This window comes from Dermacentor albipictus, chromosome 3 (genome assembly GCF_038994185.2).
Source record: "Dermacentor albipictus isolate Rhodes 1998 colony chromosome 3, USDA_Dalb.pri_finalv2, whole genome shotgun sequence".
Classification (NCBI taxonomy): domain Eukaryota; kingdom Metazoa; phylum Arthropoda; class Arachnida; order Ixodida; family Ixodidae; genus Dermacentor; species Dermacentor albipictus.
The window spans coordinates 131335494-131360479 of record NC_091823.1 but is presented as its reverse complement, the minus strand read 5'-3'; the positions used below and the strand labels follow the sequence as shown (position 1 = coordinate 131360479).

Genomic DNA, 24986 nt, shown 5'->3' with positions numbered 1-24986 from the left:
TTTTTTTATTTTTCGGTAACCTCCTAACTTCGTAATATACCTGTGTGTAATAAATAGGGCCATTACAAAAGACCAACGTGACCAATGCACCGCAACAAAAAACACACTTGTTCAGAACAAAGTAAAGATACGTCAGACGTTAATAAAATCACTCAACAGTAATCCACTGTACGGACAGTGTTAGGATACCAAGCGACTTTACTATAGCACCCTAATATAAGGAATTGCACTCCAGCACAATACTATTTGTGATATAAAAATCACATCCCTTTTCCTTACGAAAGATCAACGCGAAGCTTTCCTCAACGCTAACTGAATCAAAGTAAAAGCTGGAAGCCAATGAACACGCAACGAACTCAAGAAATGCTGAGTGACACGATACTATGGATATGTGATTTGACTGCATGTTGTGGATTGTCTTCTTTGAACGTTGAATGTTAATGAAGGTACATTGCAATAAGTAGCATAGGCACTATTTTAGATCTGGTAGCTGTTGATTACACGCCGAGACTCACGCTGTAACGGACGACATTGTGCTCTCTCTCTCTCTCTCTCTCTCTCTCTCTCTCTCTATATATATATATATATATATATATATATATATATATATATATATATATATATATATATATATATATATATATATATATATATATATATGTATATATATATGTCAAGAGCGTGAATTTGCTCCTATTGTAAGAAGCACCCCAACTGTGAATGTAAACTGTAGCGCTCTACGCAGATGTGTATCTAAGTAGGCTTTCCTTAAGTGCGCTTTCGGCGCTCATGGACGAATCAGTGGGCCATAACCAGTTTACCTTTAAAAACACATTCTTCGACATAATAACAATATAAAATAAGACGTACCACTAACGAATTGCTCCAGCTAAAGAACAAGAGAGAGAGTAAATGATAAATGAAAGGTAGGGAGGTTAACCAGGAGTGAGCCCGGTTGGCTACCCTACACTTGGGAAAGGAAAAAGAGGACGGGAAGAATAAAAGAAGAGGAAGACCACTGGGGATATCATTCGGTCACTCAGTCTAGCTCACAGACACTAACTCAATCCTGTAGCTTTCACATATCACAGCAGCGCTTTAGTGGCTATTTGTAGCTGCGATATGTGAGGCCACGGTCCCAAGATCTTGTTCAAGGTGAATGTCTTTCTATCTGACTGATTGAGAGATGCGCAGAGGTCATGTCTTTTTTTTTCAAAAGACTGGCAGCAGCACAGTAGATGTTCTATAGTTTCCTCAACACCGCAAGTATTGCACTCAGCGCTATCAGCCATTCCAATAAATAAAGTATATGCATTGGTGAATGCGACACCCAAGCGTAGGCGGCACAGCATAGTTTCCTCATTACGTGGAAGTCCTGGTAACAGCCGCAGTTGCATAGATGGGCCGAGTTAATGCAGCCGATGTTGAGTGAATTCAGGTGTGTGCCACTTCTTCAATGGCATGCGGCGCGCTAGCTTGCTTAAGTCTTCGGCTGCGTCAGACCACGATAAGCTACAGAAACAAGGGTTGCTCCTTCGTGCGCTTTCCTAGCAGCTTCGTTAGCGATGTCGTTGCCTGAGATACCGCAATGGCCAGGCAGCCACTGAGACTCGACGTCGTGTCCTTTCGCGGTCATATGATGGCGCATTCCTCGTATCTCCGGCGCGAGTTGTTCACAGGACCCGCGACGAAGAGTTGACAGAAGTCATGGTAAGGCCGCCTACTATTAGCACATTATCGCCCACTGATTAGCCGTTTGGTTCTTAATATAATCAACGTCACCTTGGAGGCAACATGCTCCGAATCGGTGGATGTTGTCCAGGGAGAAATATTGTACCGGATGCGCATTGATAATGATGGTATAACCACTGCACGGTTGGAGCTGGTCTGAGTGGAAGAGCCATTCATATATATGTGGACTCGGTTAAAGTAGAAAGTGTGAAAACAATCCCGGGCTGCTTGCTTCAAGAACAAAGTAGCCAGGTTGGTCTTTCTTAGGCGTGGAACCGTAAGACGCACTTGAGGTTGTTTTAAACACCAGAAAGCTGAGCTTGAACATGCTGATGGTGTGAAGCCCGATAGTAAAGAGGTACGATGGATGCTCACCTCGTTGGACGAGGATGCCTGTGGTCGTCGTCCTGGCAGGCAGCCAGCCAAGAGAGCTACTGCATCCATGATACATGACGAACATGGGCACTAAGCGTGTCAGTGCTAAAGTCGTGATCGGATTGTCTTGAGCGATTATGATGGTTCGTGCTGTTGAGGCGCTCTGCGGAAGGCCTCGGAAACACGTAGTGCCTGTGCTTGCACGCTCTGTAGTTCTCGAAGATTTGACTTGCATCTTTTAGCAGGCACGGGGGAACTATAGCGTAGGAATCCGATAAAAAGTGCTCGATATAACTGTATCATGGAGCCCACTCACAAACCCCATGTTTTGCTGGCGATGAACTCGATGACTTAAATAATAGATGTGAGCTTCATCAAGTGGGCAACCTGAAGGCTCCAAAATAGGTCCCGGTCAACAATGACGCCCAAAAACCGTTTATTTGTTTTGTAGGAGATAGGTTGGCCATTGATGCATACTGCATAACGAATCACCGCTTTCCGCGTAAAAGCGACTACTGTACATTTTTCTGTTGAGAGGGTAAGGCCTTGTGTGTGAAGATAGATGTCTGTGCTACTGTTCTGTAGCCTTGCGCGAACCTGCAGGCGAGTGACCGCTGATGTCCAGATGCACATGTCCTCGGCATAGGTGGAGACACTCACTGTTTCCGGTAGGGATTCGGCCAACCCATGAAGCGCGAGGTTGAAAAGAATAGGGCTTATAACATCACTTGGGGAACGCCTCGACATGTGTAGTAGTCGGCAGTCGAATCATCTTCAGTACCTACGAACAAGGACCTTTGTGTCTAGTATTTTCTTATCCATCGATAGACTCTCCCTCCTAGTTAAATTGTCAAAAGTGCGCCTAGAATGGGTTAATGGGAAGCGTTGTCATAAGCATATTGTCATAAGCACTGATAACCACTTCCCAGATTTTTGCTGTTCTACAGATCATACTAGATTGATGACACTGTCAATTGATGAACGACCTCGTAAATGTTGTGCTGGTAATCTAGCGGTAGATATTGTAGTGTTCAATATACCATTCGAGACGCATGACGATCATACGTTCCATGAGCTTCCCGACACAAATGGAAAGAGCACAGACCGATACAATGCCAGTTCGAGCAGCGACTTTCCTGCTTTTAGAAGCGGTACCAGGCGGCTGCGTTTCCATTCCTGTGGTACGACACCATCTTGCCATGAACTATTGAAAATGCTGAGGAGTTATCTTCATGCTTCTCGACCTAGGGGGAGCAAAGCAGTATATGTTATGCCATCGGGCCCTGGTGAAGCCGAACACCTATATAGAACCATAGCAGCTTCTGACTCTTCCATAGAGAATGGAGCTTCCATACTTGTACCTCGTGGACTGGGGATGTTGCCTAAAGCCATTTCAGGGGCTAAGACAACGTTCGCACAACATTCCTCTGCAACGTCTGTCTCACGGCCCTTTTGATAGAGAGCAAGAGCTTTAATAGGGCGTCTTTGCTGGGGACTTGAGCAAGGACGCCGTAGGGTACGCCACACACGAGACAATGACTTGTGGAGGTCCACTGACTCGCAAAAGGATTTCCATCTTTGATCCACTAGCTTCTCCACTCGGCATTTTATCTTCTTTTGCTTGTGCCGAGCTCATCTGAGGACAAGAATTGACTTCGCGCGCCTGTACCTCCTTTCAGCTCGGCAACGTAGTGCACGAAGCCTTTCCAATTCAATGTCATTCTCTGTATGCTTTGATGTACTTGTGAAGGAGCGCGTACAATCTTGCATTGCGTCTCCAATTATGTCATCTATTCTGCATGCGATATGTTTCTTGCATGTGTCTTCTACACGATCTTGAAAGACTGATCAGGCGATTTCGCGAGATACAAGCGGTAATGTGGCGTCTAATCCATAGATTCCCACATAGCATAGAATATGATCACTTCCGTAGGTTGCAATATCAGTGAACCACTGCACGTTCGAAGTCAGGCATTGTGACACCAAAGTCAAATCAAGGCAGCTGCTCTACGTTGTTCCTCGCATAAATGTTGGGCTTCCGTCATTTGGAAGATACAGGTTGTGGCCTCATGCAAAGGATAGTAGTGACCTGCCCCTCAAATTTATCCTGGAGCTTCCCCATATATGATGGTGAGTTTTGAAATACCCTGTTATTATCCAAGGACCGGGAGTAGCAGCCTTAATATCTTCTAGACTTTTGCTATCGAACTGACTTGTAGGGGAAAGGTACACGCCAATAAGAGTAAAAGACAGCCTCTTCTTTTCACAGAAACACAGAGGTATTGGTTATCGTTGCGTTGCGCTACGGGTTGGGAAAAATACGTAAGCTCCTTACGAATGTAAACCAGAACCTTACTCCCGCGTGCACACGCATTTGAAAAGAGGTTCATATCCTGATAGTCTCATGGTGCCTGAACATCTTGAAGGGGCAGCGCAATAAGACGAAGACAGAAGGCAGGAACACACAAGACAGCATGTTCCTGCCTTCTGTCTTCGTATTACTGCGCTGCCCCTTCAAGATGTTGAACCAGTACCAACTCGCCCAAATGTCGATCCTTCTACAGTATATTTATGGAGCCTGATAAGTTCCATTCACAGATGACCAGTATAGAAAAGCGGTTTCCAAACATCATCATCATCATCACCATCATCCTGGTTAAGCCCACTGCAGGGCAAAGGCCTCTCCGTTACTTCTCCAACAACCCCGGTGATGTACAAATTGTGGTCATGTCGCCCCTTCAACCTTCTTAATCTCATTCGCCCACCTTTCTGCCACCCCATGCTACGTTTCGCTTCCCTTGGAATCCAGTCCGTAACCTTCATTGACCATCGGTTATTTTCCCTCATTACATGTCCTGCCCATGCCCGTTTCTTTTTCTTGATTTCAACTAAGATGTCATTAACTGGCGTTTCTTTCCTCACCTAATCTGCTCTCTTCTTATCCCTCTTTAACGTTACACTCATCATTCTTCTTTCTGTAGCTTGTTGCGTCGCCCTCAATTTAAGTAGAAATCTTTTCATAAGCATCCAGGTTTCTGCCCCGTACGTGAGTACTGGTAAGACAGAGCTGTTATATGCTATTCTCTCCAGGAATAAAGGCAACCTGCTGTTCATGATATGAGAATGCCTGCCAAACGTACCCCAGCCCATTCTTATTTTTCTGATTATATTTCGGTCTCATGATCCGGATCCGCGGTCACTACCTGCCCCAAGTAGGTGCATTTCCTTACCACTTCCAGTGCCTCGCTACGTATCGTAAACTGCTGTTTTCTTCCCGAGACTGTTAAACATTACTTCAGTTTTCTGCAGTTTAATTTTTAGACCCACCCTTCTGCTTTGCCTGTCCGGGTCAGTGAGCATGCATTGCAATTGGTCCCCTCCCCTACTAAGCAAGCCAATATCATCAGCGAATCGCAAGTTACTAAGGTATTCTCCATTAACTCTTATCCCAAATTCTTCCCAATCCAGGTCTCTGAATACCTCCTGTAAACGAGCTGTGAATAGCACATCTGATTCTTCCTTATTCCTAGTTTCTTCTTCATTGCTTTTAGCCTTCCTCCATTCCTGAGAGCATGCTCAATTCTATTCATATTATAGTTCCTTATGTCAGCTCACTTACGTTTGCTGATTAACTTCCAAAGTTTTGCCAGTTCTACTCTAGCTGTAGGGTTAAAGGCTTTCATACATTGGCGTTTCTTGGTCAGATCTTTCGTCTCCGGCGATAGCTTACTGGTATCCTGTATAAAGGAGTTACCACCAACATCTATTGCACACTCCTTAATAATGCCCATAAGATTGTCGTTCATTGTTTCAACACTAAGGCCCTCTTCCTTAATTAGAGCCGAATGCCAGTTCTGTAGCTTATGTCCTGAATTCCTCGATTTTTCCTCTTACAGCTATTTCAGGGATCGGCTTCTTATGTACCAGTTTCTTCCGTTCCCTTCTCAATTCTAGGCTAATTCGGGTTCTTACCATATTATGGTCACTGCAACGCACCTTGCCGAGCACGCCCACATATTGTATGATGCCAGAGTTAGCGCAAAGTAGAAAGTCTATTTCTAGTCACGTCATTCAGGCTCCTCCACGTCCACTTTCGGCTCTCCCGCTTGCGGAAGAAGGTATTCATTATCCGCATATAATCCTGTTCTGCAAAGTCTACTAATAACTCTCCCCTGCTATTCCTAGTGCCGATGCCATATTCCCCCACTGCCGTGTCTCCAGCTTGCTTCTTGCCTACCTTGGCATTGAAGTTACCCTATAGTACCGTGCATTTTGTATTGGCTTTACCCATCGTCGTTTCTGCGTCTTCATAGAAGCTTTTGACTTCCTGGTCATCATGACTTGATGTGGGGGCGTACACCTCTACGACCTTCAATGTGTACCTTTTATTAAGTTCCACAACAAGACCTGCCGCCCTCTCGGTAATGGTATATAATTCCTGTATGTTACCAGCTATATTATTATTAATAAGGAATCCGACTCCTAGTTCTCGTCTCTCCGCTAATACCCGGTAGCATAGGACGTGCCCGCTTTTTAGCACTGTATCTGCTTCATTTGTCCTCCTAACTTCACTGAGCCCTATAGTATCCCATTTACTGCCCTCTAATTCCTCCTCTAGCACTGCTAGACTCGCCTCATTAGATAACGTTCTAGTGTTAAACGTTACCAGGTTCAGATTCCAATGGCGGCCTGTCCGGATCCAGGGATTCTTAGCACCCTCTGCTGCGTGACAGGTCTGACGCTCGCCATAGTCATTTGCTTCGCATTCTTCTGGTGACTGAGAGGGCCGGGGTTTGATTGTTGTTTTCATATAGGTGATTGTGGCCAAGTGCTGCACCATGGTGGCCAATCCTGCTCTGGTGAGGGAGTGCGTTACCAGTTCTGGTCACCGGGATCAGGCCGCCCTCTAGGCCTGTTTAGGCAATTTTATCAACACGCGGATTTTTTTTTTTTATCCGGTGAAAAACTGCGCGAAAGCGGGATTCGAACCATGGTCATCTTGCACGCGAGGCGGATGCTCTACCTCTACACCACCGCTCCACTTTCTTTCGTTCTTTCCAAACAAGAACTATCGAAATTCTGAAATACGTGACCTCAGGCCTCCCGCATTCCATTAGAATATGGAGACACTTCTCACATCATCCTGGAACGATCGCTGTTTTCGATGAGCCATGGTTTTGCTGTAGGAGTTCGCAAGCACTAGACTGCTGATTGCTAGCTAGAACCGGATTGATGGCATCTAGCACTTGCAACACACTTCGAGTTGTTGATGTCTGTAGGTTGTTCAGAAGAACAGGAATAGCAATCACCAGAGAGCTGATCATGACAATTTGTTGATCTTGGTCCGTGAATTTATCAGGAACAGACGAAGTGCCTCTTGCTGTAGAAGCCTAATTTCGCTCAGTAGGGGCATGTAGCCTCGGGCGGGCCGGCCAAGCATCAGCAGCCGTGCTGTTCGATGCACCTTTTTCCTTTCAGCTGACTGCGTTTGGCATGGGCGGAAGCGTGTGTGGTAATGTGCGTGAATGACGTTCTGCAGAGGCTTTGCAGGCTCTTGATCGACGTCGGCGGCGTGATCGTCGTCGCTAAATAGATGTTGCTTCTTCTCGGTGAGACGAGAGGTCTGTAACCATTCCCTTCAATATTGCCATTTCCTTTCGAATCAAAGGACATTTCTTCAAAGATGAATCGTGAGGCGCGCTGCATTTTGCGCACTTCAGCACACTGGCCTCGCAGGTGTTAGTGGTGGGCGGCCCAGTGCAACGAGAACAGATGGTAGTGTTAGTGCACACGCTACTCACATGGCCAAGCTTCATGCACTTCCCGCAATGCAGCAGTGTTGGTAAAAGGGGCGAGCTGCTTATCGGAAGTGGCCCACTTTTTAATGCGATGGGAGGGATTCGCCCTTAAATATGATCTTAGCACACTGTGATGTGCCGAGACGAAACGTGTTCGTGACGATGGTGTTTCCTGTAGCCGGCTTCATTAAGATTGACAGATTGAAGTCGACAATGGTCTCGTCAACATCGTTAATTACGCCAGTACTGAATTTTTTGCCCAGCGGAATAAGAGGGCGGACTTTCATCCCGTCAAGTTCCGTGACGTTGCGCAACGAACCCAACGCAGCCACCTCTTCTACGTCAATCGCTAGCATGTTCTTACGACTGCTCACTCTGATGTCTTTTATTTCATCCGGAACCAGCGCCTCTAGATGGGATGATACGGCTTGCCTGTTGAGGCGTCTGTGCTTTTCAGTGGCGAGCAGTGAAGCGAACAGGGTGGTGAGCGCCTAGGTATTCCGCGAAGAACTCACGGTGGACTCACTCGAATTCGATGATCGCTGAAAAACATTCGCTTTGCTTTACGACTCCGCACCAGCTCGAAGGTGTCGTCAGAAGACTCTTCACTGCTGACATAGTACTGCATGGTGTCGTCACTGTCAGTGTCGTTCTTTGTGCCGTTGCGCTTCCTGGAGGCAGCCGCCGTGGGCACTGCCGAGTCCGGCGGACGCGCGCGAGACTCCATCGACATCGAAGTTAAGGAGGAAACAGCAGTTCACTGGCAAAGTCTAAGAAATTCACAAAATGAGTAGGGCTTGTGCGTGAAACTTGTTGCCTTGTCTAGCAATGAATTTGCTAATGTATAATGTCTTGCATGTGTTACAGACCTGCGTCAAAGAGCGTCCAGTATATTTTACTTTCTAGAATTTTACCTGCGTAAGTAATCAATTTGCAGTGTTGTGATAAGTGTAAATGGTTATTTAAAATCATATCGATCAGGTCTTTCCCGCATGTGCATCATGCAGAATTAAAACGACTGTGTGCGCCGCTGCGCGCTTTCATTGAAAAACCTAAATATAATGTAACCTGAACGCTACGCTATCTCACCTATAAATAGCCGCGCGCCCATGCTTACATCTTCATTGTGATTAAGGGACCCGTACGGGGCCGGAAACGTCTGTTCGTTATTTTTCTTTTATTCTTGGCGAGTACGCGTATTTTGGCACAAATATAATTCTTACCCAGGAACTGCTCTTGTGACAAGGTGCAGAAAAGACCCAGCAGAAACCATGCTTATGTCTCGCCCATGTTTCGTTGCCGTTTATTTAGTGCAAGTAGCAGCTCGAAGAATACTGGGTTGCCTAGAAATGTCTATCATATACTGAAGAATACGAAGAGACCGTGTTTTTTATTCTATAGCACTAGCCCCATTTATGCCTTGCGTGGAACGTATGTGTTCTGTCATATGCAATGTTTATCAACGCTTTTGATTCACATGCTGGTGAAGTATATAGAGCGTTTTTGTTCAAATTCACATATTGTGACATTTTGCTTCTTTTGCAGGTGTGCGTTCTTGGTAATTGCACTTCTAATGCCATATTGAAGAAATTGGAATGAACTAATAAACAATCAATTGTACATCGAGTTACTCTGAACCTGTTGCATTTAAGCAAATAAATACAGAAATAGCCTAAGTTTCTCTTCATTGAATAATAAAACTGAGTAATAGTTTGGCAGGGCGCTTACTGCCTTACACAGCAGATTCATTTTCAACAAAGGTAGAGCAGACTTTGAGTGCTCTCGCTATCAAACAAATTTGTATGTGTAATATTCTTTTATTTGGTAGGATAAAACTTGCTCTGCATCTAGAAGAAAAATTTCTTGCAATCTTGTGTTTATTTTTGCGCTACATGCGATCTTGAAACTTACAGCACATATAAACTTTCCCGTAAATTTCCGTGCTTGGGAGTGATGGAGGGCGCATTCGTACGAAAGGAAACAAAAACTAGAACTTGCTTTCTGCTTCCGCAAAACTACTTCATTTGTGTGTTTCAAATTTCAACACACAAACAAATAGGATTACGCGCAAGCAGGCCCAAATGCGTCGGCATAATATTTTTAATTTGTACTGCCACGTTGTCGTGACGCTGAATAACGGCCAGGTCACGGAGCTAGCTTCTTATCGGGGGCACCTGCGCCCAGAAAAACAAGAAAGCCTTTGCACATAAACACCCCTGAGCACACTTGTCGTTAGTCGAAATCTAATTTGTGGTTGAGAAGCGTACACCTTTTGTGCATGACTCAATGGAACCTACGAGTGCGATCGCTGGTGCTCACGTAAGTACAAGAATGCGCACCACTCTTCTAATCACGCATGCAATGTGGTAACAGGCTCGGCGACAGTACAAACAACAGATAGGAGAACAGTACTATTTGGTGAATGATACCTGTGCTCGTTGTTCAGACAGGCAAACAAGATGCTTTGATCGAATCCGTCAAATGTTGGGAATGTACGCCATCAGCGTGCCTGTCGTAATGTAGGTTGTGGTTGGATGAATTCAGGGCATTGCAAGTTTTGATGCTGTTGAGGCACTCCGCGGCAACCGAGGCCAATGCGTAGTGCTCTGTGCTTGCTCGAACATTTGACTTTAATGTTGTCGATGCAACGGGACACCTATAGCGTAAGAAAGTGTTAAAAAGTGCTCGTTACTTCTGTCCATGAAGGAAGGTGTAAAACTGGGCAGTTCCTTTACAGTATGATGTGTACGGTGCTGGCAACTGACGTAATTCAGGTTGTAATGCATGTAGCGTTCCTAACTAGAACGGCAACAGAAATGACATAATCTAAGTGAGAAGGGGTTCGTCCGCCATTTTATTCCAACTTCTTCCTTCTCACTTCTCTCCTAGCACCTTCCTTCGTCTTCTTTCATGCGTCCAGCGCAGACCGCTTCACTCTTCCGGATTTCTTTTAATTACACCTCCTGGGGTAATACTTGAATACGTTTCCAATAGCGGCGCACTCCGTTTGGCCCGAGGCTCCGGCGTACCAGACATTCTTCAATATTCCATGCTGGCATGCAATCTTAATAACTTGAAATGGTCCGCAATATTTTGAATTTGAGGGCACAGCGCCTTTCCTTACAAGGACATAGTCTCCAGGCTGTATGTCCGGTATCTCGCTACTGTGCCTTTTATCAAAGTTTCGCTTCATGCGGCGCTTGTAGATCTCCTGTTCTTTGACAGTTTTTCTTACTTCCGCAAGTTCGAGGTTCTCTAGGAGAATTAGCTCACGATCTGCAGGAAGCATGGGCGCTGTACCTGAAGTTACAAAATGAGGGCTGCAGCCTAAACTCGTGGTGTATGATCTGTTGTGATGCTTCACAGCGGCCTCGAGACAGCACTTCCAGCCACCGGCAAAGTCTGGATACATCTTCAGATACTGTTTGATGTCTCGTATGGCACGTTCCGCTAGGCCGTTTCCTGCCGGGTGGTATGGAGAAGAATACTTTATCATGATGCCGTGCTCCTGGGCCCACTTTGATAATTTGGCACTCCGAAAAGCCGGCCCGTTGTCGCAGACGAGCGTCTTTGTGTGTTTAAAACACTCAGCTTTGAGGAGGTCTATTACGCTGTTTGCGTCTTCTTTGCCAGCTTTAGCCGCAATCGTCCGTGTGCACTCATCTATGGAGAGCAAGAAAGCTTGCGTTCGCTTGACTCCTTCCCCCTTCTTTTTGAGCTCCGCGAAGTCCAAATGAATTACTTCGAACGGGATGCTTGAATATTCAGGGTTTGTCATAACGTCTGTCGATTGCTTGAATTTAACTTTGTTCACCTGGCAGAGGTGGCATGTGCGGATGTAATGGCTGATGTCGTTTTTCATGCCCGGCCATGTGAATCTCATGAGCAATTTCTTATAAGTGCGCCAGAAGCCATCATGTCCACCCGATTCAGGGGTGTCGTGGTATAGATGAAGAATCCTTGGAATCATAGTTGGTGGTACGTGATACCTTCCATTGATAAACTGGAGCTCTTCTGTACCTTCCCATAGCTTAATATGATTGATTGTATCTGGATTATTGCTTGATTCCTGTACAAGTAATCTTGATAGTGCGTCAGCGTCAGTGAGGAGTGGGCCAGGACGGTGCGAAATTACGAAATCAAATTGTTGCAGATAGTTCACCCATCTAGCAATGCGGCCTCTTGGCTGGGCCATGCTCAGAAGTTGAGTCAATGCTTGATGGTCCGTGAAAAGTATGAATTTGGCACCTCCCAGGTAAGTACGAAAGTACTGCACAGCTTTTAAGACGGCCACAGCTTCCTTTTCTGTGGTACAGTAATTGATTTCGGCGGGTTTCAGGGTATAGCTGTAGTACCCCACGACGTAGTGTTTGGTTTGATCAGCTTGTTTGGATGGCTTCTGGTATAGAACTGCACCGGTAGCATAATGTGATGCGTCCGTGTTCAGCACGAAAGGCAAGGAAAAATCCGGTATTCGCAAGATGGGGTCCGACGATATTAGTTTTACAAGCTCACGATAGACAGCTTCGCACTTCTCGTCCCAATGAAAAGGCACGTCTTTCTGAGTTAAACGTGTGAGGCACCTTGTTCTCAGTGCGTAGTCTTTGATAAACGCCCGGAAGTGTCCTGCAAGGCCAAGAAAAACGCGCAGGGAGTGCACATCATAAGGCTTTACCAGCTTGGAGATTCTCTCTACCGATTCTTGCTTGGTGCTTTTAGTCTGTCCATCAAACACCCTGCCAAGAAATACTACGGTATCTTGAAAGAACGCACTTTTCTTGAAGTTGACTTTGAGTTGGGCAAGACTGAGGGCATGAAGAACTTTTGAAAGATGACTACGGTGTTCGTCCTTTGTCTTTGAGTAGATGATGATGTCGTCGATGTACACATTGCAAAATGTGCCCAGGTAAGGTTTCAGAATGTCCGTCATAATCTTCTGAAACCACGCAGGGGAGTTTTTCCAACCAAATGGTAGGCGGTTGTACTCAAACAAGTCAAATGGGGTTATGAACGCGGTGTACTTCTTCGTTTCTTCACTTAGTGGAATCTGCCAAAAGCCCTTGCAGAGATCTATTCGTGAAAACCAATGGCAACCACCGGTTTCGTCAATGATGTCGTCGATTCTCGGCATTGGATAAGGTATCAATTCAGTTTGACGATTGAGAGCCCGGTAGTCTGTGCAGAGGCGGAATGTCCCGTCTTCTTTAGGTGCAATAGTGATAGGAGAAGCAAATGGGGATACAGAAGGCCGGATGATACCTGCGTCTAACATTTCTTGCAACTCCTTTTTCAGCCACACCTTTTTATCTCTGGACATATTATAGGGGGTTCTACGAACCACTGTTTTATCTGCGAGCTCGAAAGGAACGACATGGGATTTCATTGCTGGAGGGTAGCTTCCTATGCATATAAGCTCTGGGTACTTAGTCTTGATGTCTTCGTGGTGAAAAATTAGCCTTGATACACTAGGTTCTTCACCAGGGTCTTCTGTTCTTATCGTGTCTTCGGCCATTACCTTGTCATCCCAATAGAGGTTCATCTTAAGTTTTTTCATGTCTGGACGGGACAAAAGAAAATCGTAGGTGACATTGGGAATGGCCAATACGTCACTGGTAATAGCATTTCCTTGAAATTCAATAGCCAGGGTTACCCATTCGCTATGCATGGTCACTGACCCATCGTAGGCTTGGACACGCAATGTTCTACCAGCGTGCAGACGACTGGCATCCACTCGAGTCTTGTTGATAATAGATACCGAAGCTCCACTGTCAACGAGAGCCTTCACTTCAATGCCATCTACCTTAATGGGGGCGTACAATAAGCTTGACGACACCAAATATACTGTCTCACTGAAGCTCTTTTTCTGGGGCTTGTGATACACGGTAGACAGATTATGTGGAAGTAGGTTGCCGTGAACTGCGGTAATTGGTTCTGCACCATCCTCACAGTCATGATTTACGCTTCCCAGAGATTTGTTTATGAAGCTGTGTTCACATTCAGTTGACGGCAACGACTCTAGATTGGAATCAAGTTGCTCTGTTCTACCATCTGGCTGTCTTCTCGATGTAATTCTTGGCACTGAGGTCTGTAGAAAGTTCAGAAGGTCATCAAACGTTCTTGGACCTTTGAGCTGGACATGACTACGGATCTCGATACACAACCCTTGCGTTATCAAAGCTACAACAGCAGAAGACGACAGCTTCGGTTCTGCAGAATACAACAGGCGACGCTTCTCAAGAGAGTACTCAAGCAGAGAGCCACCTGTATAACTGAACCGCAGTGCCGCATCCCATCTTTCTACTGCGTTGCCTTCGAAAGCCCCTAAAAAGTTGCTTTTCCACAGTTCCCAACATGTTGTTCCATAATCCATGAGTTGCACGTCATACCATTTTCTGGCTATACCGCCCAAATAGCGGCGCATATGCAAAATCTTTGTGTCGTCGGAGTGCCACAGATTCTTGTCACAGGCGTACTCGAAAAAACACAGCCAGTAGTCTGCATTTTGCGATTTTCCTTCAAAAACATCTGGTTCAACAATACTTCGTGCTGACTGCTCTCGACTAAGCGCTTGGACGAAAGTTCTCATTATTTCGATCTGTTGTATAATGTTCCTTTGCAGTTCCATAACACTCAAGTCTAGGCTCACCTTCCCGGCAGGCGTTTCCTCTTTGAGGGTGCCACGTCGTATGGGTTCCAGAACGAGTTCGCTCAGTGTCTGCAGTTGTAGATTCACTGTCACCGATCCTGTTTGCACGAGGGCTTGGCGGCTGATTGCAGCTTGTTGCAGCACCACGCTGATCAGCGCGGTAGAACTAACTTCAAGAGGAAGGTCCGTCGCTGGCTCACCGTGCACTTGGTATCGGGTGAACACAACAGACTCTGATGACGCCTGGTCGACGAAAAACGTCACCCGCATCGCTGGTCTTCGAAAACTGTCGGCTGCGCCAAAATGTAGCGTTCCTAACTAGAACGGCAACAGAAATGACATAATCTAAGTGAGACGGGTGTCGTCCGCCATTTTATTCCAACTTCTTCCTTCTCACTTCTCTCCTAGCACCTTCCTTCGTCTTCTTTCATGCGTCCAGCGCAGACCGCTTCAATGCACACATCGTAATGTAGCATAGATCCCATTCATGTTCCCCATGCATTGCCGGTGGTGAAGTTAAAAGCTTGCAAAATAGATGTGAGCTTCTTTTTTAAGCGGGCAACTTGAGGGCTCCTGGAGAGGACTGGTGAACAATGACATTTAAAAAACGGATAATTTCTTTTGCAGGAGATAGGCTGACCGTGCAAGAATACTGGATTACCAGTGACCACTTTTCAATAAAATCGACAATGCATGCTTTCTATTGAGATGGGTAGGCCCTGTGTTCGATTATAGCGAAATACCTGTGTTGCTGCTTTCTGCAGCATTGCATGAATCTGCAGGCGAGTACTGCTGATGCCCACCTGCAGATATAGTCAGCTTGGATTGAGTCAATGACTGTTTCCGTTGGAATTTACCCAGACTTCGACCTAGAATTTCGCCCTCACCTAGGAAGGGTGAGGTCGAAAATAATATGCTTTAGAACACAACCTTGGGGAATGCCACGGCACATGAAGTGGTTGGTTGTAGGACCATCCACATACAGTACGTACAAAGGAGGACCTTCTTGTAAAGGAGCTTTGGATCCATCATTTTATTGACACTCCTACTTCAATTGTCAAATCCGTGTCTTCAATGGCTTGATGGTGAATGATGACAAAAGCACCTTTCATGTTGAGTAATTGTACTACTGGTACTTGCTTCGCATATTTTTTCTGTTCTACAGATGACAATAGACGGCTGCAGGTGTTGATTGGTGAACGGCCAACTCAATATATAGCCACTGAGCTCGGATAAATTGTGTGTCGTTGAAGGTACCCTGCAAGACAAATGATGGTGATACGTTTGAAGAGCTTCCCGACATTGCTTTCGAGTCCTTTAGGCTGACATAATGTCCATTCCAGTGGTTACTTTCTTGTTTCGGGCAGCGGCGCCAGGTAGCTGGGATTTCATTCCTGTGGAGCGCCGCCATCTTGCAATAACCTATTAAAAAAAAAACGTTCAGCAGCTTTTGTTCTGCTTCTTGACCTAGGTGATGGAAAGAAGAATATCAGTAGCTTGACTTGGTCGAATACCCTGTGACGTGGTTCAATGTGCTGCAGTAGCGTTGTGACTTTCAGAGATGACGTCTTTTACCGCAGACATTAACCGAAGCTTTTACATATTTTCGACGTATATTGTGTGACCCAGGGCTGTGCAGCTCCCAACGAACAAAGGCCAAAACAATTTCTCTGGGAGCCACACAGGCTAAACTTTAGGCGCCAATGTTGCAACATTTTGCTTGCAGAAGGGCAATGTGGTGTCATTCTTGGCTGTCCCCAGCATGTGTGGCAATTTCGCTTCGCTCCCTGCAGACTGATGTAAAACAATTCTTAATCACAGATTGAAAAACTCATAAAGAGTGATTCCAGTTTCAAAACCTTGTCATATGTATTTTCCTTCCTTTTTATTCGGGGTTTTTACCAAACAAACGAAACGGCTACTGGCCTCAGCGCTCGTTTTTCCTCCGAGGAACAATACAGTTCTGCGCAGCCCTGGCTGATTTGCATAGTCACAGTACTCCAGCGTGACCTGTAAAAGGTCGCAAAACAGGTATTCTCTTATATTTTAAAGTCTTAAAATTCTGCTAAAATATCTGCCGACGTGTTTCGAACATTTCTTCACGTGCATGAACACTTATCTTTGGCTTCGAAATCATCTGATGCAGTCAGATAATAAAAGTGAGACGCTCTTGCAATTTACACCTTAAGTGCGATACGGATAGGTAGCGCTGGAATACGAATTAGCTAGTACGCCGAGAAATTGGCCTGTAAACCTTGGTGACTTAGTTACGAGCTCCCTAAAATGGGCCGCTGAAGCAGTATTATATTATTGCCGCAAGGCGCGTATCTCGGCGTTTGCGGCACGCCGCACGCCACACGTTTCGGAGTCCCCACGCACGCTTCAGGGTGGCGTCCCTAGATGGAACCGATTGTTCTTAGGGAAGTGCAAAAGAGTGGTCGTGTCATTCTGTAGCTGTATTTATTCAATGCTAACGCACTGTTATCAGGAGTGATAGCGAGGTGGGCTCGGGCGCAATTTCCTTTCTTCCTCAAAACTTCTATACATTTCTTGTGCCCTTGCCTATACTTGTAACCCATACGATGCTCTAAATCTCTTGCTTGCAATTTTCGCCACCAGTATTCTGAGCATTGTTGCTTATCCAGAGTGATAAGAGTTAATGTTTCCAGCCTTTCGAAATACGGCCCTTCTTAAAGGTGGACGGTACGTACGTGCTTCGCTTGTCGATATGTTGGCCTTCCATTAGGACATACATCGGGCTGTTGCAAACGTATGCTCCAGTATTAACTTTAGTTTAGGCCGCTGCCTGTTGTGGTATGGTACAGATTTTCCCGCCTGAATACTTCACAGACATTCCAGTAAGAATGTGGACATTTTGGCGAGCTACTATCGCTCTTTGGTGAAGTAGCACAACACAAACATCACATACAAAGTCGAAGGAAAGGACAATACGTGCGCTTACACGCAATTAACAGTTTTATAATAGAAAAAAAGGACATCCATTCAAAGGAAACAGAACTCAGCCCGCAATTGCTAACATTCCCACAGGCTGCTCTGTGCACAAGAATATAAAAAAATGAAGTCCAATGAAAACGAAACAAGACACATGGCGCAGGCATTACAACGTTAAAAGTTATAACCAAATTACAAATGTATGCATCAACCCGTCTGTGAAATATATATGTCATTCCTCCATAAAGCCCCATAATTAACATTAATGCACGTATTGTCGGCATATAATATGGAAAAAAAAGTATTTGTACCACTTTACATGCCAAATTGCTCTTATGCTGAAACGCAGCAATGGTCTGATCAAACACAGGCAGGCAATTGCAGGACCTAGAATGTGCGACCAAATAGAAACCATCATTTCACCATAAATTATTCCTATGCTTCGTTAGTTTTACATTTAAACATCACCTCGCCTGGTCAATTCGTAAACTACACCACTAACACAGTAAAAAAAAAATGGTGCATAACGGTGCATTTCTTACTTGTCTCGCTAGGACGCTTATTGTAACGTTTCTCTTTTTTTTTTCTGAACAGCAGGTCATCTTGGGACGAGTTTCCCGATTCGCAGTTAGATCTGTTTCTACTCTATTCGTGCCTTTCTATAATAACCTGTTCATTGAGTGTAATCGCTCGTGTTGCACTTTTTTGAGCTTCGTATGCCTTGTTTACGCTACCTTGCTTCACCATAGAATTTTGTGAGAACGTCCGTCATTCTTATCAGCTTCTATTTATGTGGAACGTACGACGGAAGATATAGGAAATCGACTTCTTCTTGGGCAAGCTGGTTCATAAGTTCCCAGGTATACTTGATTATGGAGGGAAGTACATTTCGTGAAAAAGGACAGAAAACGGCCTATTTTCACGAAATCCTTCCACGGATCCCTTTTCACGAAATGTACTTTGCGCCACAATCAAGTATACCTAAGAAATGCAAGAGGAATGCCTCTCCCAGCGATCGCCCATTACCGGTGGCTTGCGATTACTGATTTCAGCTAGTTCCTGGAAGTTTTCGAATTTCATAACGCGGACAGCTGGCTAGTTGGAAAATCGGCATTTCATGCATTTGCAGTGCTTTGAAGAAATAGGAAACATTTAGAGAAGAGCGAAGGCGCAAAGACATATAAGTCTTTCCTCCTCCCAGTTTGAACCCAATATCTTAGTACCGGTAGACTGCAGTGATTGTGCACCTTTACATTAAATGACAGTGGTAAGCTCTTAGTCAGGATTCGGTATTGCGTGGTGTGTGCACTACAACCCATTTTTATCCTCCGGTAGGTTTCTTTCTTATGATCAGGATCACATGTGACTAATTTACCTAGATAAACGAACTCCAGCACAAACTCTAGAGGCTGACTCGCAAGACTATTGAACATTACAGTTGTCTTCTGCATTATAGGCTTAAACGCCGTTGCTACACTTTTTTGGTTAGGGTACTCAATCATTCGTTACAATATTTCCGAAGTGTTGCTGAACAGGGCAATGTCATCTGCAAACCGAAGGTTGCTGAGACATTCGCCGTCAATCCTCATTGCGAAGTCTTCGGAGTATATCAGCTTGAATATTTCTTAGTATGTGGCGAATAGCATTGGAGAGATTGCGTCTTTCTCTACACCTTTCTTCATGTCTGATTTTCTACTTTTCTTGTGGGGAACCTTTCAGATATTTCCCAAGATATTTCCTTTATTACGGAATTACCGTATCGCTGCTTGTGTCTCGGCTGAATCAAACGTATTTTTTGTAATATATCAAAGCCATATACAGAGGCTTATTTGCACTTTGCCGATTTCTAGTGTACCTGAATCATTACAGAGATGAGAGTCATTGTAGAATATCCTTTGCTGAAGACATCCTGTTCGCTTGGTTGAATGTAGCCGGATGGTATCTAATTCTATTTGAAATTAGTTTAGTGAGCATATCGTGCACTACTGAAAACAAGCCAATTGGCCAATAAGTCTTCAATTCCTTAATGTGTGTGTTTTTATGAAATAATATCTTACTGGCATTTCTCCAGCTCTCGGCTACGCTTGAAGACGCGAGGCCTTGCGGATAGAATGCTGTATGCTTCTGGATCATAATATCCACTCCATATTTGAATACTGGACTGTTATTTCTTTTCCTGCCGAGTTTTCCCCAGTGATGTCTTCAAGACCCTTCTAACTTCCTATCTAGTTTATAAGGAGCCTCCGTGTACTGTTCTTCACTACTTCTAATGAAGGCAACACGGCTGCTCTGGGTACAGTACAGGTCAATGTAGAATACTTCTGCTACATTTACATTATCATCAAAATTGTAGATGGCATTACCTTGCTCATCTCTTACTGCATACATTACGCCCTGTCATATGCCACGTTTTCTTCGCACTGATTTCATGCTGCGGTAATTTTTACTGCTCTCTTATGCTTTTAGACGGAATAACTTATAACGTTATACTCCAAGGTTCTCGACACGTCCGCGATCTCGAAGGCAACAGCCTGGCTGTTGCGCTTCGATGTCACAAAAAAGGCATTCCACAAGCCTCTGCAGGAATGCTTTGTGCTTCGTCACCCGTAAATTATCAAAGTGAGTAGTGTGTTTAGGTGTAACATTTCGACCGCTTGGGCATTTTCGACCGAGCAGAGCGCGGCTGTGGCGCGAGCGCCTGTTTGCAACTTCGCGAAACCTTTATATATTCCCCACGCTAGCAGAACTTTACGTGTTTCCTTGCCAGTGTTGCTCTTCAAATATAAAGTACGTGTAGGTGTTTCAAGCTCAATGTTTGCTTATGTGGTCACAAATTATGGTATAATACTAGGAGGAAATGTCGCATCCTATTTCGTAATGACACACCGCAAGCCTCGCACACCCTTATTATTGGTGTGTGGACCTTTACTGACCGCTCGATTTGCGTGATCATCAGTTTTATCGCAAATTAAAACACAGACTGCAAGAATATATGATTACTGTACGAAAATGGTAATTCAAGTTGGGGAAATATTATTGCGTAGTTGCGCAAGTGGGCATGCACGAGAGGCTCAACCCTCAAACTGTCCCGCTTCATTCACTTTTCAGAACCTCCCCTTGTTCCTCGTCACATCCTGTCACCTGCCAGCCGTCCAGCGCTCACGCATGAACGGCTGCACTGTGAGCACGTGGTGTTGTGACACGTGACGCCCAGTGTCGCTTTGTGGTGCCTTGTTTGGCACTTCTAGTGGGATGGCTCTTTTCGAAAGAGGATGCAGCGGGCGTCTTTTGGTCCCTGGAGTGCTGGTAGCATTAGTCCTGCTCCAAAGAAGCATCCTCCCGGTGCGTAGAAACACCTGCAGGGGCGAACAGCTTTAAAGGTACACTGCTCCAAATATGATTGGCGTTGGGTTTGAGCACATAGAGCAGTACTGTTATTCAATGCGTTGCACAGCAAAGCTTCGTTCCTACTACATGTGCGCCTCCTGCGTGAGTCCTACGAAGTACTGAGAACACTAAACCATCAGGAATTACCTCGCAATGTCAGAGCCTTAAACGGTGAAGTACACCGTTGGAATGGAAATAAGGACGTAGCAAGTTTTCCGAGACACCACATGAATTTGCAGGCATGTACCCCCACATGATTACATGTGTGTTCGCCTTAGTTCACCGGTTTGTGTCGGCGTATTGCGGTTGCATAATCAGGTGCGTTGCTAGACGCCATGATTCTTCCACCCTTTCTACATATTGGATGACATCATGGTTGTATTCGCTTCTCTTGTTTGCAGGTAACCTTGTCTCTGGTGTCCTTTTTACTCTTCGAATGTGAAGAAGTTCAAAGAGTGTGAAAGGTGTCGTTCTTCCACCACTGTATTATACGCAAAGGTATAATACTGTCCCACGTCCGTGATTCCAGGTCCACGCACACTGAGACCATGTCCGCGTGTATTGTACAGCGATGCGATTTGTTTCTGGATCGTACGTTGTAATTTTTCTATGATTATTACGAGTTCGTGACAGACTGCATCAAATGGGCCATAAGTGTTCTTCCTTTGTCTTTTATGACAGCCGTGCATCATTTGCGCCAAGTTGGATAGCTATGTATCATATGAAAAATTGGGCCACATAAACGATGGCTTTTTTTTGTGAGAGATGATCTCTGAGCATACGGGATCACATAAGTTTTTCTTTTCGCATATTGCCGTTCTCCTGAGGATGGAACGAGAAACGGACCAAGCATATGCACTCCTATCTGTTCAACCGGCACAGCTGGTGGCTGTATCGGTTGTAGAAAAGCTGCTGTTTTGAGTGGCGTTGTTTGGTGGTTTGGACAATCCGGCATGATTGGGCATATCGCTGGACGAAATTCAGCAATTCCAGTGAGCAATATTTTTGTTGGATTCTTGCCAGAGTTCCATTAAGGCCTAAGTGACCAGCTCAAGGGTCGTCACGGCAAGCTTCTGAGATTGCTCGCAGCCCATGATGGCACGAAAAGTAGAAAGGTCTCGCTACTCGGCTAGAATTTTCGCTTTTAGATGCCATTGTTCCAAAGGAAATGCAAACTTATCTTGATGAACTTTAACTCATTTATTCTCCAGGGTTTGGATGAGCAGGAGGGATGTCTGTTTAGCACGCTGATTAATAGACCATTTACCATACGTTCACAACTACAAGTAACGGCATACCTTGCATGTGTTCAGCAGACGCAGATTTAATAGGTGCTTGCGATGGGCAATCAGCATCATTGTGCTTTAGACAGGACGTGTGAATGACCGTGATATATTCGCTCTAGCACAAGCTTCATCTAGCGAGACGCCCAAAAGGGTATTTTAAAGTTTGCCTGCCAGCAGAATGAGTGGTGAATACTGATGACTCGAAACGGTCTGTTGTGTAAGTATAGCTTGAACTTTCTTATTACTAATATAACCGCTAGACATTACGTTTCCGCACCTCAGTAACTTGTCCAGGCTTTCCATATAGTACGGCTTGCTGATGCGCTGTTGTTTTCTTCTCCATTCTGCCGCTGAGTGATTGGCTGGCTCCAAGACCAAAGTTACTTGATTGAGAGTTGATGTCTGCTTCCTCAACGTCATCAAAATGAACAGGTGTAAGAGGACACTGCAAACGCTGCCATAGCTAAGAAGGTCACTCGGTACGAGTAGTCGTGCCCAAGTATTACGAATTATTCAACCACAATGCTTCATTTCGCAATGCGAGTACAATGATTTTACAATGACGGCACGAAGCATTTAGCGAGCTATCTGAGGAACCTCATGGCGATATCTTTGTTTATCACAGCTCTCTCTCTCAATATTGATAGATGCAAGGACACTGTCTACATCTATAAAAGCTGCATTGAGAGTGGCCTCATCCGGTATCTGTACATAGTCATGGATATACGCCATGGCTGCTCCCTTCGTCATGTATTAACACAATAGCGTTAAGTGCCACGTGTCGCTATAAATCTGGCGTTAGCGTCCCGCGTCAACCTTCATATCGGCAAACCTAATTCCGAACCATTCAAACCCAACCACGCATGCCCAACCGCGCAGGCCCTCTGTGTACCACAATAACGTTATTTATTTGAATTTCTCATAATAAGATACTTCAGAAAAATCATAAAGTGCGGCTTAAACCGAACATACTGACATGATAGCGTCAGACTGTAATTGAAATACACAATAAAACACAATTTTTTTTGTACAGAAACTCAAACAAACCCCTTTTCCTCCGCTTCTAACAATTGGTAGACCGGCCACGGCGTCTGCGATTTGCGCATGCTTACGCGCGCAAATGTTGGGGGCCACAGAGTGGCACTCATGGTTCCTTGCAACATCTCCAGATGGCGCTCGCCTCCACCGCATCTGGCACACACAAGAGGCCGCATTTCTACTAGAACGCTCGCCTTCGGGTGTAGCGTTGGGTGCCGGAGTTTCCTCGTAAATTTTACGCTTGCATAAGCGGCAGTTGCCGGGAAGCGTGAGAAAGAGTCAGGGAACTTATAATGCTATCGGGTTCCACTGTTAAAGGCGAAGCTTAAGCATCCTCCAAACTTGGATGCAGTATTGCAAAGTTAGTCGAAAGAATCACTGCACATCGGTTATCCAGGAGAACTAGGCTTCTTGCCACGCATATTTGCTTTCCCTGTATTAGCACTGTATTTCCATATTCAAGCCCCTTGTAGCAACGAAACACGTACTCTCTTAAAGGGAAACCAAAGGTAAATGCTAAGTCAAGCTAAAGTGGTAGATTACTGCTCGAAAATCTCTCAGGCGTCAATATTATAGCGAACAGAGCCTTAATAATTGATAAATTGAGGTAAATACAGGACTTGATTATAGGCAACGCCGGGAAATTCAAGCACTTGGCAGAAGACGAAAGCACTCCTCAGTTAAATTCTGACGGTAGTACTCAACTACTCGCTGCAAAAATACTTCATCGTATTGTATTATATTATAAAATAAAATGCTAATTGTCCAGTTCCATTTCATGTTCAGAAAAAATAACTAATTCAAGTTACCGTTGACAACGACGCGGGTGGTCGAAAGGTTTCATTTTCACTCGACTCTGCGCCGCCCAGGCTTTCGCGTTTCAGTACTTTGCTGATCGAGTAGTGCTGCGCTGGTTTTGCTGGCACGCGAAACTCGAACAAACTCCAAGTAGCAGGTAGTTAAACTTAAATGTGATGTCGCGGGATGCCCGAACGGTCTATGCCATTTGACCAAAAAGCAGCTGCAGCGGCAAATCCGCCGCTCTGTCTTGGGTCGGTGCGCCGTCTGTTCGGCGCCATTTTACTCAACGACGGCAGCAAAGGATGCTGATGGCGTATGCAACGTCACCCCTCCTCCGGTTGGGTGTCGCGAGATTTGAATTTCGAAAAAGGCGTTCGGACATTTTAGACACAATTTTCCCGTAAACTAAGTCTTTACTTAGCCCGAAACAAGCATTGCGAGGTTTCTGGAATGGCACTTACAGTCTATGTCAACTTACTATTTGCCTTTAGTGTCCCTTAAAGACGGCAGTCATACTGCACCATGGCGGCACCATCGCATGTTCGCCAACAATACGGATAGATGAAATATGTGGCTGTTCCATATCGGAAAGCGCAGCATCATTTCTGTTAGAAAACGGCACGGCGCATTCTCGCAAGTCCACGATTGCACCTTGCGCTTACAAAAACTAACAGTAGATCATTGAACTCTCCGGAAGAACTTTTACACCGCTGATCTACATGACAAGCCTGTTTCTGATTCATCCTGGGCACATTCCGACGGGGTTGAGTAAGTGTTGCCTAGCGCTACTTATCTGAGATGCAGCAACATGGCTCAACACCTTTCTGAATTTGCTAGCGACTTCTTTCTTTATTATTAGGACATAAAACATACAGTAAAATATTTTCTCAGCCCGCCAAAGCAATGACGCTTTTGAGCGGCACTGGGCAGTGCTCTCGCCCAAATCGCACAGTCTTGTGCTCTAAGAACAGA

The 24986-nt window shown here is 45.1% G+C and overlaps 1 protein-coding gene across 1 annotated transcript in view; it reads left to right on the top strand.

Annotated features, from left to right (window-relative positions):
• The window catches only part of LOC139057755 (venom metalloproteinase BumaMPs1-like), a 120570-nt gene extending 110999 nt beyond the window's left edge, over positions 1 to 9571 (top strand). The window contains exon 14 of the mRNA XM_070536508.1: positions 9450 to 9571. Within this exon, the coding sequence (XP_070392609.1) occupies positions 9450 to 9503 (54 nt within the window). The 3' untranslated portion in view covers positions 9504 to 9571. The remainder of the gene's footprint in view (positions 1 to 9449) is intronic.
• The last annotated feature ends 15415 nt before the right edge of the window (positions 9572 to 24986 follow it).